Here is a 13145-nt window from a genome sequence, read left to right as displayed (position 1 = left end):
GGAGACGGGAGCTCGTGACATAGCCCCGCCCTATTATTACATTACACCCCGCCCCCTCAGTGCAAGTCTTTGGGAGGGGGCGTGACTGCTGTCACGCCCACTCCCATAGACTTGCATTGAGGGGGCGGTGCGTGATGTGCGTGATGTCCCGGCTCCAGCTTTCGGAACAGTTTGTTGCAAACACTGATCAGCGGAGTACCCCTTTTAAAGGAGTAGTCTGATGAAAAATAACTCATCCCCTATACAAAGAATAGGGGATAAGTTATAGATTGCGGGGGTCCGAGCGCTGGGACCCCCGCGATCTCCTGCTTGTGGTCCCAGCAGTCAGCATGCCGACCCCCGCAAGGATCGTCGGCCAACAGGGTGCTCGATGTACCCCATAGAGATGCATGGAGGGGGTGTGTCGGCCGAGGCTTCCTGCGGAGGTCGGACGTCAGCTTCCAGCAAACTTCCAGGGCCCCGTGCAGGAGATCACGGGTGGTCCCGGGGCTCGGACCCCCCCCCCCCGCAATCTATAACTTATCCCCCATCCTTGTATAGGGGGGAAAAAAATTTCCACTAGACTAAAGGGGTACTCCAGTAGAAAGCTAATTATTTTCAAGTCAACTGGTGCCAGAAAATTTGATAACAGATTTGTAAATTACTTCTATATACAAATCTTAATCCTTCCAGTACTTATCAGCTGCTGCATACTACAGAGGAAGTTGTGTAGTTCTTTCCAGTCTGCCCATAGTGCTCTCTGCTGACACCTCTGTCCGTGTCAGGAACTGTCCAAAGTAAAAGCAAATCCCCATAGCAAACCTCTCCTTCTCTGGACAGTTCCTGACATGGACAGAGGTGTCAGCAGAGAGCACTGTGGTCAGACAGTAAAGAAATTCAAAAAGAAAAGAACTTTCTCTGTAGTATACAGCAGCTGATAAGTACTGGAAGGATTAAGATTTTTAGTTGATTTAAAAATAAATGTTTTCCAGGGGAGTACCCCTTTAACAGGGCGAACCTTAATATGGCCCACCATTATGTTGGTACAATTTATAATGCAGGGCCTAAAGGGGTGAAGCATAACAATGGTTCCTTGTGTCATGCGCCGCCTCCTCACACCCTGCCTACTGTTCCTTTAAAGGGGGACTCCACCCCTAGACATCTTATCCCCTCTCCAATGGATAGGGGAGGAAATGTCTGATCGCGGGGATCCTGCCGCTGGGGACCCCTGCAATCTTGGCTGCAGCCCCCCAGCATCCAGTGCACGGAGCGAACTTGGCTCCGTGCCGGATTACTGGCAATGCAGGCGGAGGCTTGTGACTTCGTGGCCACGCCCCGCTCGGGACATCACAACCGTACCCTCCTCAATGCAAGTTACGCCCCCTCCCATAAACTTGCATTGAGGGGGCGTGGCCGAGAAGTCAGCGTGGCCGTGACACCACGAGCCTCCGGCGCTGCACCTGATGCCCTAAACGACCGCCAGGTGCGGGGGATAAGATGTCTCGGGGCGGAGTACCACTTTAAGCAAACTTATTTTTGGAAAAGGGAATCGACCTTTTGGAGTTGGTCTATAAAATTATTTTACTTTACAGTATTTCAGTAAATGTTCCTTAAAACGCCAAAACTCCTCTGTGGATGTTACAGGGCAGACATCCCCTTATGAAATTAGGGGAGTCCTCTATAGCCTCCTTACCCCTTTGGCTGTCCGGGCATGCTGGGAGTTTTGCAAAACCTGAAGGCACCCTAGTGGGGTGACCCTGATCTAATCAGTTCACCTGGGTGACCTCCAGCTGCCTAATGAGATGACCAGGTGCAATAATCAAACACCCCACCCAAAGCCAGAGAATCCATGGGAAATGTAGGCTGCATTGCACGCCCTACATCATTATGCATTTGTGAACCAACATGGAGCTTATCCCATGCCTGCCACATTAGAAAATAGAGATAAGAAAAAGGCATACACAAGAAACATTACATTTATATATATATATATATTATAACTCAATGAGGGAGATTTATCAAAACCTGTCCAGAGGAAAAGTTGCTGAGTTGCCCCTAACAACCAATCAGATCGCTTCTTTCATTTTTGAAAAAGCCTCTGAAAATGAAAGCAGCGATCTGATTGGTTGCTCTGGGCAACTCAGCAACTTTTCCTCGAGACAGGTTTGGATAAATCTCCCCAAATGTATGTGTGTGTCCCAGCATTACTTCCAAACGGCTAAAGATATTAAAGGGGTACTCCGGCGGAAAACAATGTTTTTAAAATCAACTGAAAGTTAAACAGGTTTGTAAATTACTTCTATTTAAAAATCTTAACCCTTCCAGTACTTATCAGCTGCTGTATGCTCCACAGGAAGTTCTTTTCTGTCTGACCACAGTGCTCTCTGCTGACACCTCTGTCCATGTCAGGAACTGTCCAAATCCCCCATAGTAAACCTCTCCTGCTCTTGACAGTTCCTGACATGGACAGAGGTGTCAGCAGAGAGCACTGTGGTCAGACAGGAAAGAACTACACAACTTTCTGTGGAGCATACAGCAGCTGATAAGTACTGGAAGGGTTAAGATTTTTAAATAGACGTAATTTACAAATCTGTTAAATTTGTTGTCACCAGTTGATTTAAAAAAAATATAAATATTTTCACTGGAGTGCTTTGGAGTGTTTTGATCATGAAACTTGGTCACATGTTACTTATATGTCTACTACAGTCATAGGATAGTTAAATTAACCCCTTACCTACCCCCTTGTGTGAATGATGGGGTTTTTGTTTCAAGTCCCATGCAAGTATATAGGACTTCTGGTGCCTCCACAAGCTCCGCTCTGCATCTCCTGGTGAATGCGTCAGTCTGGTTGCATGCCGCACCCTATCTTGCAGATCCACGACCACAATTTAAACCACACCCCTTTTACTTTCTACCCTTTGTGTGTATCTGTCTGACGTGCAAATCACACCCACTTCCCCACAATATCACGCCCCCTTAAATTTTCGGCCTACAATATCTTCATCACAACTCAGCCCCACCTGAGGACGGGATAGGAGGTCGGGATAGGAGGTCGGGATAGGAGGTCGGGATAGGAGGTCGGGATAGGAGGTCGGGATAGGAGGTCGGGATAGGAGGTCGGGATAGGAGGTCGGGATATGGAGATGTGGACGGGATATGGGGACGGGATAGGAGGTCTGGATATGGAGATGGGGAGGGGATATGGGGACGGGATAGGAGGTCTGGATAGGAGGTCTGGATAGGAGGTCGGGATAGGAGGTCGGGATAGGAGGTCGGGATATGGAGATGGGGAGGGGATATGGGGACAAGATAGGAGGTTGGGATAGGAGGTCGGGATAGGAGGTCTGGATATGGAGATGGGGACGGGATATGGGGACAGGATATGGGGTCTGGATATGGAGATGGGGACGGGATACGGGGACAGGATATGGGGTCTGGATATGGAGATGGGGACGGGATACGGGGACAGGATATGGGGTCTGGATATGGAGATGGGGACGGGATATGGGGTCTGGATATGGAGATGGGGACGGGATATGGGGACAGGATATGGGGTCTGGATATGGAGATGGGGACGGGATATGGGGACAGGATATGGGGTCTGGATATGGGGACGGGATATGGGGACAGGATATGGGCTCTGGATATGGAGATGGGGACGGGATATGGGGACGGGATATGGGGTCGGGATATGGAGATGGGGACGGGATATGGGGACGGGATATGGGGTCGGGATATGGAGATTGGGACGGGATATGGGGTCGGGATATGGAGATTGGGACGGGATATGGGGACGGGATATGGGGTCGGGATATGGAGATGGGGACGGGATATGGGGACGGGATAGGAGGTCAGGATAGGAGGTCTGAATATGGAGATGGGGACGGGATATGGGGACGGGATATGGGGACGGGATAGGAGGTCAGGATAGGAGGTCTGGATATGGAGATGGGGACGGGATATGGGGACAGGATATGGGGTCTGGATATGGAGATTGGGTCGTGATATGGGGACGGAATATGGGGTCGGGATAGGAGGTCTGGATAGGAGGTCTGGATATGGAGATGGAGACGGGATATGGGGATGGGATATGTGGTCGGGAGATGGGGACGGGATATGAAGACATGATATGAAGAGGAAATTTGGGGATCCTCCTTTGTTGCTTTTCCTCCCCCACAAGAATTAGGTAGGAAAAACCGGGCAACTAGCTGGTTCTTTAATAATAGTCTGTGCTGCACTATATAAGCAAAAAATATTAAAAAATAAATCCTGGAGTGCTTCTTTAACTGTTCCAGAGTAATGGATCAGCTGTGAGACTGTTACATAGTAACTAACAGGAGACAACAGAATGTCAGAAATATCCCAGCTATATGTAACATTTCGGGGGCACCTAGCAAAATACAAGAAGGTCTTAGACTGTGATTTCCTCTAATAGTTGTCTGTGTATACGTCGTGCTCTCTCCTGTGCTTCCTGTATTAATGTAACTTCTTATTCCCCTCCAGCTCATCCTGTACAGCTTCACAACATACGAGGATCTGGTGACCTTCCTGCAGCAGAACATTAGTCAGGTGAATGGCGGCACTATATTAGATTGTGAACCCATTAATGTCATCTGTGAATGGACGATCCCTCAGACATTACACAGGGCTATAGGTCACCGGTGATAGGAATAGTGTTCCTAGGTATGAATTGGGGACATTACCCAACAATGAATTATTCCGAATCTACCGTCATTACATACTTTTTACCAATTGTTGTGCCCAAATTCTGCTGCAAAACAATCGCACTACATTTTAAAAGGAGTTTATATATTGCATTTTTAGGCTTCTCATTGCAGAATATAACTATGTATATGCAATACTATAGAATTTACAAAGTATATTTTTAAAGGGGTACTCTGGCCCTGAGACATCTTTTCCCCTATCCAAAGGATAGGGGATAAGAAGTCTCACCGCGGGGGGTCCCGCCGCTGGGGACCCCTGCAATCTTGTGTTCGCCACCCACCTGTTTAAGCTGTATGCCAGCTCACAAACAGCCGGGTGGCGACCACGGCGCAAAAGTACCGTGACGTCACAACTCCGCCCCCGTGTGACGTCAACCCCCCGCCCCCGCTATGCAAGTCTATGGGAGGGGGCGTGACTTCCGTGGTTGCCACCCTGCTGTTTGTGAGCTGGCACCGCGGCGTACAGCTTAAACAGGTGGGTGGCGAACACAAGATTGCGGGGGTCCCCAGCGGCAGGACCCCCGCGGTGAGACATCTTATCCCCTATCCTTTGGATAGGGGATAAGATGTCTCAGGGCCGGAATACCCCTTTAAGGGTGCATTCACACCACGTTTTTGCAATACAGTTCCCGTTTCAGGTTTTTGATGAAAAACGGTTTCCTCAAAACCGGACTAAACTGTATCAAAATGTTTGTACAAATTTTAACCCGTATACGGTTTGAAAACTGATGTCCGGTTGCATCCGTTTTTTTTAAGAAAAAAAAATTATACTTTTTTAGCTTTTCACTACATTATGAATAAAGTTTCACTTGTTTGATTGAAATTCCAGGAAGAAAAACTGTGCAAAGTCAAAAATCGTATGGAACCATACGCACATACAGTTCTGTACGGTTCCCATTGACTCCCATGTTAAAAAAAAAAAAAACCTATACGGTTTTTCACCCGGACCAAAAACTGTGGTAGACTACGGTTTTGGGTACGGGGAAAAAAAATGACTAAACCGTACAAGACGCAAAACAGATGCAACCGGATGCATTGTTTGGTATACGGTTTTCAATGCAGAGTCAGTGCATACGGTTTTCAATACGGTTCTGTACGGTTTTCACATTGAGAACCTATACGGGAACTGTACTGCAAAAACGTGGTGTGAACCCGGCCTAAACGGAATCTCATAATGAGATCGTAATGTTTAGACCCTGTCCGTAAAGCATTGCTTCCCAACCAAAGTGCCTCCATCTATTGCAAAACTTCAACTCCCAGCATGCCTGGAGACTAAACATCTGTCTGCCTCCTCCAGAGGATGCACACTGTTCCTGAAAGGTAAGTAAAGGCTTCCCTCTCATCTTATCACTTAGTGCAGAGGTCTTCAAACTGCTGTCCTCCAGCTGTTGCAAAACTTCAACTCCCAGCATGCCCGGACAGCCAACGGCTGTCCGGGCATACTGGGAGTTGAAGTTTTGCAACAGCTGGAGGCATCCTGGTTGGGAAACAGTGCCCTAAAGTGTGGTTTGCTGCTCTATAGTGACCAAGCCCAAAATGACCTGAACAGATTACTGAACGTCAGCTGCGTTTGGGCAATTGAAGTCGATTGGGCCTTTGCCGCTTCGGTCATGTTTATGTCTGCATCCTATTTTGACAGGATGCCGATGTATATGTACAACATGTCGGCATATGGTGGTGTGAATGCAGCCCCCAAAAAAAACAACTTGGGGAATCGGGTCACACGTATTTGTTGCATATGCGTATGTCAGTGCTAGCAAAGTCTATAGGATCAAATACGCAGCCCATATGTGTGACCCTACCCATCTAATGCATTTTTGTGTATGCATGCCGCTCCTGTGCAGTCCTATGTGTCTCCATGGTAACAGACTACAAATAAACCCTTGTAGTCTGATCCTGTGTCCTGACTTATCTTCTGCTGCGGCTCATAGAGGAGGATCCTTGGTAGCTGAACCCCTCCCTGTGATATCCATAAGCCCAGGGCTCAAGCCCTGCAGGAACGCATGGGAACGGAGTTCCTGCACTTTTGCCACAGCAGAAACCCTGTTCCCATTAGCAGGAGTCCTGCAGGACCAGCCCTTAAAGGGGTACTCCGGTGAAAACCTTTTTTCTTTTAAATCACCTGATGGCAGAAAGTTAAACATATTTGTAAATTACTTCTATTAAAAAAATCTTAATCCTTCCAGTACTTATTAGCTGCTGAATGCTACAGAGGAAATTCCTTTCTTTTTGGAACACTGATGACATCACGAGCACAGTGCTCTCTGCTGACATCTCTGTCCATTTTAGCAACCGTGCATAGCAGATGTATGCTAAGGGCAGCATGGTGGCTCAGTGGTTAGCACTGCTGCCTTGCAGTGCTGGGGACTTGGGTTCAAATCCCACTAAGGACAACAATAAATAAAGCGTTGTTATTATTATTATTATAATAACGTCAGCAGAGAGAACTGTGCTTGTGATGTCATCAGAGAGCATTCCATAAAGAAAAGAGTTTCCTCTGTCAATAAGTACAGGAAGGATTAAGATTTTTTTTAATAGAAGTAATTTACAAATATGTTAAACTTTCTGCCACCAGTTGATTTAAAAGAAAAAAGATTTTCACTGGAGTACCCCTTTAAATGGAAATCTTGAGTGAGTTCCCACACTTTTTTTCCTAGGACTTGACCCCTGCATAAGCCCTAATACTACAGCGGGGTAGGTTTTAACCTTGATACTTATAAGTGATAAGTTTCTATCCTTTTTCTTATAGTTTGAGCTCGGTCCCTTAGGGTGCATCCTCCTTACCGTATCTGTCGTCTTCTCCAGAACGCTTGAACTGTAAGTCTATATCATCATATACTTTATGCATATAATCTACATCCAATCTAATGTAATGTTTATACCTTTTCGTACATTTTCGCTTGCACCATTCAGTAATAATCTCCTGTATAATCAGGGTTAAAGGGGTACTCCAATGGAAAACTTTTTTTTTTTTTTTTAAATGAACTGGTGCCAGAAAGTTAAGCAGATTTGTAAATTACTTCTATTAAAAAAAATCTTTACCCTTCCAGTACGTATTAGCAGCTGTATGTATGCTACAGAGGAAATTCTATTCTTTTAGAATTTCCTTTCTGTCTGACCACAGTGCTCTCTGCTGACACCTCTGTCCGTGTCAGGAACTGTCCAGAGCAGAATAGGTTTGCTATGGGGATTTTCTCCTGTTCTGGACAGTTCCTGATACGGACATCAGGTGTCAGCAGAGAGCACTATGGACAAGACAAAAAAGAATTTCCTCTGTAGCATGCAGCTGCTAAAAAGTACTGGAAGGGTAAAGATTTTTTTAATATAAGTAATTTACAAATATGTTTACATTTCTGGCACCAGTTGATTTAAAAAAATAAATAAATAATGTTTTCCACTGGAGTACCCCTTTAAGTGCAGGACTACGCTGTTACTTTTTGTAGTGCTACACAAATTTTCTTAAACAAGCACTCCAGTTTTATTTTGATATCAGGCATACTCACCATCACTTGCTACAGTGCCACCTGTTTAATTCCAGCACAGCTGCATCCATGCATTTCATTACTGTAACTGGGTCATGTGATCAGTAACCTGACCCACAGAAAATCACAGTACTCGATGTGTCAGATGAAGTGGTCAGTCCTGGGTTAGCTGACTTCCTGTAAATTACATGATGATGATGACCTAATCACCTATCAGATTCCTCCTGCTAGCTCCTATACCCCTCCACTTATCTCTATCTGTATACTGCTGCTGCTATCTCTATGGGATTAAGAGATATATAGTAGTTTTACATCTTCTCCTTCAACGCGATCTGTATACTGCTGCTATCTCTATGGGATCAGGATATATAGTAGTTATACACCTCCCCTCCAGCTCTATCTGTATACTGCTGCTGCTATCGCTATGGGATCAATATACACTGCTATGGCTGTAAATGTTGGCACCTCTGAAATTTTTCTATATAATGAAGTATTCCTCACAGGAAAGGATTGCAGTAACACGTGTTTTGCTATACACATGTTTATTCCCTTTGTGTGTATTGGAACTAAACCAAAAAAAGGAGGAAAAAAAGCAAATTGGACATAATGTCACCAAACTCCAAAAATGGTCTGGACAAAATTATTGGCACCCTTAACTTAATATTTGGTTGCACACCGTTTGGAAAAAATAAGTGAAATCAGTGTCTTCCTATAACCATCAATAAGCTTCTTACACCTCTCAGCCGGAATGTTGGACCACTCTTCCTATAACCATCAATAAGCTTCTTACACCTCTCAGCCGTAATGTTGGCCCACTCTTCCTATAACCATCAATAAGCTTCTTACACCTCTCAGCCGGAATGTTGGACCACTCTTCCTATAACCATCAATAAGCTTCTTACACCTCTCAGCCGGAATGTTGGACCACTCTTCCTTTAACCATCAATAAGCTTCTTACACCTCTCAGCCGGAATGTTTGACCACTCTTCCTATAACCATCAATAAGCTTCTTACACCTCTCAGCCGGAATGTTGCACCACTCTTCCTATAACCATCAATAAGCTTCTTACACCTCTCAGCCGGAATGTTGCACCACTCTTCCTATAACCATCAATAAGCTTCTTACACCTCTCAGCCGGAATGTTGGACCACTCTTCCTATAACCATCAATAAGCTTCTTACACCTCTCAGCCGGAATGTTGCACCACTCTTCCTATAACCATCAATAAGCTTCTTACACCTCTCAGCCGGAATGTTGGACCACTCTTCCTATAACCATCAATAAGCTTCTTACACCTCTCAGCCGGAATGTTGCACCACTCTTCCTATAACCATCAATAAGCTTCTTACACCTCTCAGCCGGAATGTTGGACCACTCTTCCTATAACCATCAATAAGCTTCTTACACCTCTCAGCCGGAATGTTGGACCACTCTTCCTATAACCATCAATAAGCTTCTTACACCTCTCAGCCGGAATGTTGGACCACTCTTCCTATAACCATCAATAAGCTTCTTACACCTCTCAGCCGGAATGTTGGACCACTCTTCCTATAACCATCAATAAGCTTCTTACACCTCTCAGCCGGAATGTTGGACCACTCTTCCTATAACCATCAATAAGCTTCTTACACCTCTCAGCCGGAATGTTGGACCACTCTTCCTATAACCATCAATAAGCTTCTTACACCTCTCAGCCGGAATGTTGGACCACTCTTCCTATAACCATCAATAAGCTTCTTACACCTCTCAGCCGGAATGTTGGACCGCTCTTCCTTTACAAACTGCTCCAGGTCTCTTATTGGACGGCGCCTTTTCCCAACAGTAATTATAAGATCTCTCCACAGGTGATCAATGGGATTTAGATCTGGACTCATTGCTGACACTTCAGAACTCTCCAGCGCTTTGTTGTCATCCATTTCTGCGGCTTTTTGACGTATGTTTGGGGTCATTGTCCTGCTGGAAGACCCAAATCTCGGACACAAACCCAGCTTTCTGACTGGGCTGTACAGTGCGACCCAAAATCCATTGGTAATCCTCAGATTTCATGATGTCTTGTACACATTCAAGGCCCCCAGTGCCAGAGGCAGCAAAACAACCCAAAACATCACTGACCTCCACCATATGTCACTGTAGGTACTGTGTTCTTTTCTTTGTAGGCCTCATTCTGTTTTCGGTAAACAGTAGAATGATGGGCTTTACCAAAAAGCTCTATCTTGGTCTCATCTGTCAACAAGACGTTTTCCCAGAAGGATTTTGGTTACTCAAGTTTATTTTGGTAAAATGTAGTCTTGGTTTTTTATGTCTCTGTGTCAGCAGTGGGGTCCTCCTGGGTCTCCTCCATAGTGGGGTCCTCCTGGGTCTCCTCCATAGTGGGGTCCTCCTGGGTCTCTTCCATAGTGGGGTCCTCCTGGGTCTCCTCCATAGTGGGGTCCTCCTGGGTCTCCTCCATAGTGGGGTCCTCCTGGGTCTCTTCCATAGTGGGGTCCTCCTGGGTCTCCTCCATAGTGGGGTCCTCCTGGGTCTCCTCCATAGTGGGGTCCTCCTGGGTCTCCTCCATAGTGGTGTCCTCCTGGGTCTCCTCCATAGTGGGGTCCTCCTGGGTCTCCTCCATAGCGTTTCATTTCATTTAAATGTCGTTGGATAGTTCGCGCTGACACTGATGCCCCCTGAGCCTGCAGGACAGCTTGGATATCTTTTGGAACTTGTTTGGGGCTGCTTATCCACCATCCGGACTATCCTGCAGTGACACCTTTCATCAATTTTTCTCTTCTTCCGTCCACGCCCAGGGAGATTATCTACAGTGCCATGGGTTGTAAACTTCTTGATAATGTTGCGCACTGTGGACAAAGGCAAATCTAGATCTCTGGAGATGGACTTGTAACCTTGAGATTGTTGATATTTTTCCACAATTTTGGTTCCCAAGTCCTCAGACAGTTCTCTTCTCCTCTTTCTCTTGTCCATGCTAAGTGTGGCACACACAGACACACAATGCAAAGACTAAGTGAACTTCTCTCCTTTTTATCTGCTTTCAGGTGTGGTGATTTTTATATTGCCCACACCTGTTACTTGCCCCAGGTGAGTATAAAGGAGCATCACATGATTGAAACAATCTTATTTATCCACAATTTTGAAAGGTGCCAATAATTTTGTCCAGACCGTGACGTCACGACCACGCCCCTCGTGACGTCACGACCACGCCCCTCGTGGCGTCATGTCACGCCCCCTTCCATTCATGTCTATGGGAAGGACGTGACGACTGACATGCCTCTCACATAGACATGAATGGAGGGAGGGCGTGGTGTGACATCACGAGGGGCGTGGCCGTGACGCCACAACCACTGCTGCAGGACGATGCTGATGAAGATTGCGGGGGCCCCAGCAGCAAGACCCCCTGGCTAGGAGAGAAGATGTCTAGCACCGGAGTACCCCTTTAAACACAGCCTGAAGATGCAAATCTTCCTAAACAACAAGTTGACCGAAGATCAGATGACTTTTTTCCAATGCCCTTTGAATAAGCTAATGTAAGAAAACTGTAGAGTGTGAACTGACCCCAACACGTCTATGAGCCTCAGCACTTTAGGCTTCTGGTAGCTGGAGTCTAGCTTGGTGATTACTTTGGTCTCATTAGATGAATTGCAATGATGAGACTCCACCCCCTCTGTCTGCAAATCCAGTGGAATCATGGGAAATGTAAGCAACATTTGGAAATCATTTTAGTGATGGAATTGCAATCCGTATGGTTAAAAACACCTGCCTGCCACATCATCTAAAACAGGTAAGCACAAGGCATACACAAGAACCTATAAATTAAAGGGGTATTCCAGTGAAAACATTTTTTTTTTTACATATTAACTGGCTCCAGAAAGTTAAACAGATTTGTAATTTACTTCTATTGAAAATTCTTAATCCTGCCAGTAGTTATCAGCTGCTGAAGTTGAGTTGTTCTTTTCTGTCTTACCACAGAGCTCTCTGCTGACACCTCTGTCTTAAATCCCCATAACAAACCTCTCCTGCTCTGGACAGGTCCTGAGACAGACAGACAGGTGTCAGCAGAGAGCACTGTGGTCAGACAGAAAAGAACAACTCAACTTCAGAAGCTGATAAGTACTGGTAGGATTAAGATTTTTTTTTTTTATAGAAGTTATTTACAAATCTTTTTAACTTTCTGGAGCCAGTTGATTGAAAAAAATAGTTTTTCACTGGAATACCACTTTAAGTGGCCTAAAATTCCACTTCCATCCAGAGCTGCATATACAATCCGTTATAAGCTCAATACTTATCCAATACAGTGATCCCTCAACTTACAATGGCCTCAACATACTATAGTTTCAACATACAATGGTCTTTTCTGGACCATCATAACTTGAAACCAGACTCAACATGCAATGCTACGGACAGTTCAGATCTGTGATACCTGTCAATGGCTTGGAGAACCGACCAATCAGAATGGGCATTCACTGGTAGAACCATTGTATCACTGAAGTGTATGCACTGACTGGTGTCTGGTAGCGCCCCCTACAGTACAGGAAGGTATTACATGTTCTGTACTCTTTACCTGTATTACTGAAGTGCATGCACTGACTGGTGTCTGGTAGCGCCCCCTTCAATACAGGAAGGTATTACATGTTCTGTACTCTTTACCTGTATTACTGAAGTGTATGCACTGACTGGTGTCTGGTAGCGCCCCCTTCAGTACAGGAAGGTATTACATGTTCTGTACTCTTTACCTGTATTACTGAAGTGCATGCACTGACTGGTGTCTGGTAGCGCCCCCTACAGTACAGGGAGGTATTACATGTTTTGTACACTTTACCTGTACCAGGGTTATTTGCTCCTTTGGACACCAGGTGAGGGCGGCTCCATGTTACTTTTTTAGGACATTGCGTGTTCTGTACAGGACCCTGAAGAAGCTCCTGTCCTCTACATAGACCAGTGTTTCCCAAGCAGGGTGCCCCCAGC

The 13145-nt window shown here is 45.7% G+C and overlaps 1 protein-coding gene across 1 annotated transcript in view; it reads left to right on the top strand.

The window, feature by feature from the left end:
• MINDY4 (MINDY lysine 48 deubiquitinase 4) overlaps positions 1-13145 on the top strand; it is a 113510-nt gene that overhangs the window by 38359 nt on the left and 62006 nt on the right. Inside the window, exons 9-10 of the mRNA XM_056519427.1 lie at positions 4483-4548; positions 7453-7520. Of these exons, the coding sequence (XP_056375402.1) occupies positions 4483-4548; positions 7453-7520 (134 nt within the window). The remainder of the gene's footprint in view (positions 1-4482; positions 4549-7452; positions 7521-13145) is intronic.

This window comes from Hyla sarda, chromosome 5, assembly GCF_029499605.1.
Source record: "Hyla sarda isolate aHylSar1 chromosome 5, aHylSar1.hap1, whole genome shotgun sequence".
Lineage (NCBI taxonomy): Eukaryota > Metazoa > Chordata > Amphibia > Anura > Hylidae > Hyla > Hyla sarda.
The sequence above is the reverse complement of the archived record's forward strand: the minus strand, read 5'-3'. Positions and strand labels throughout refer to the sequence as shown.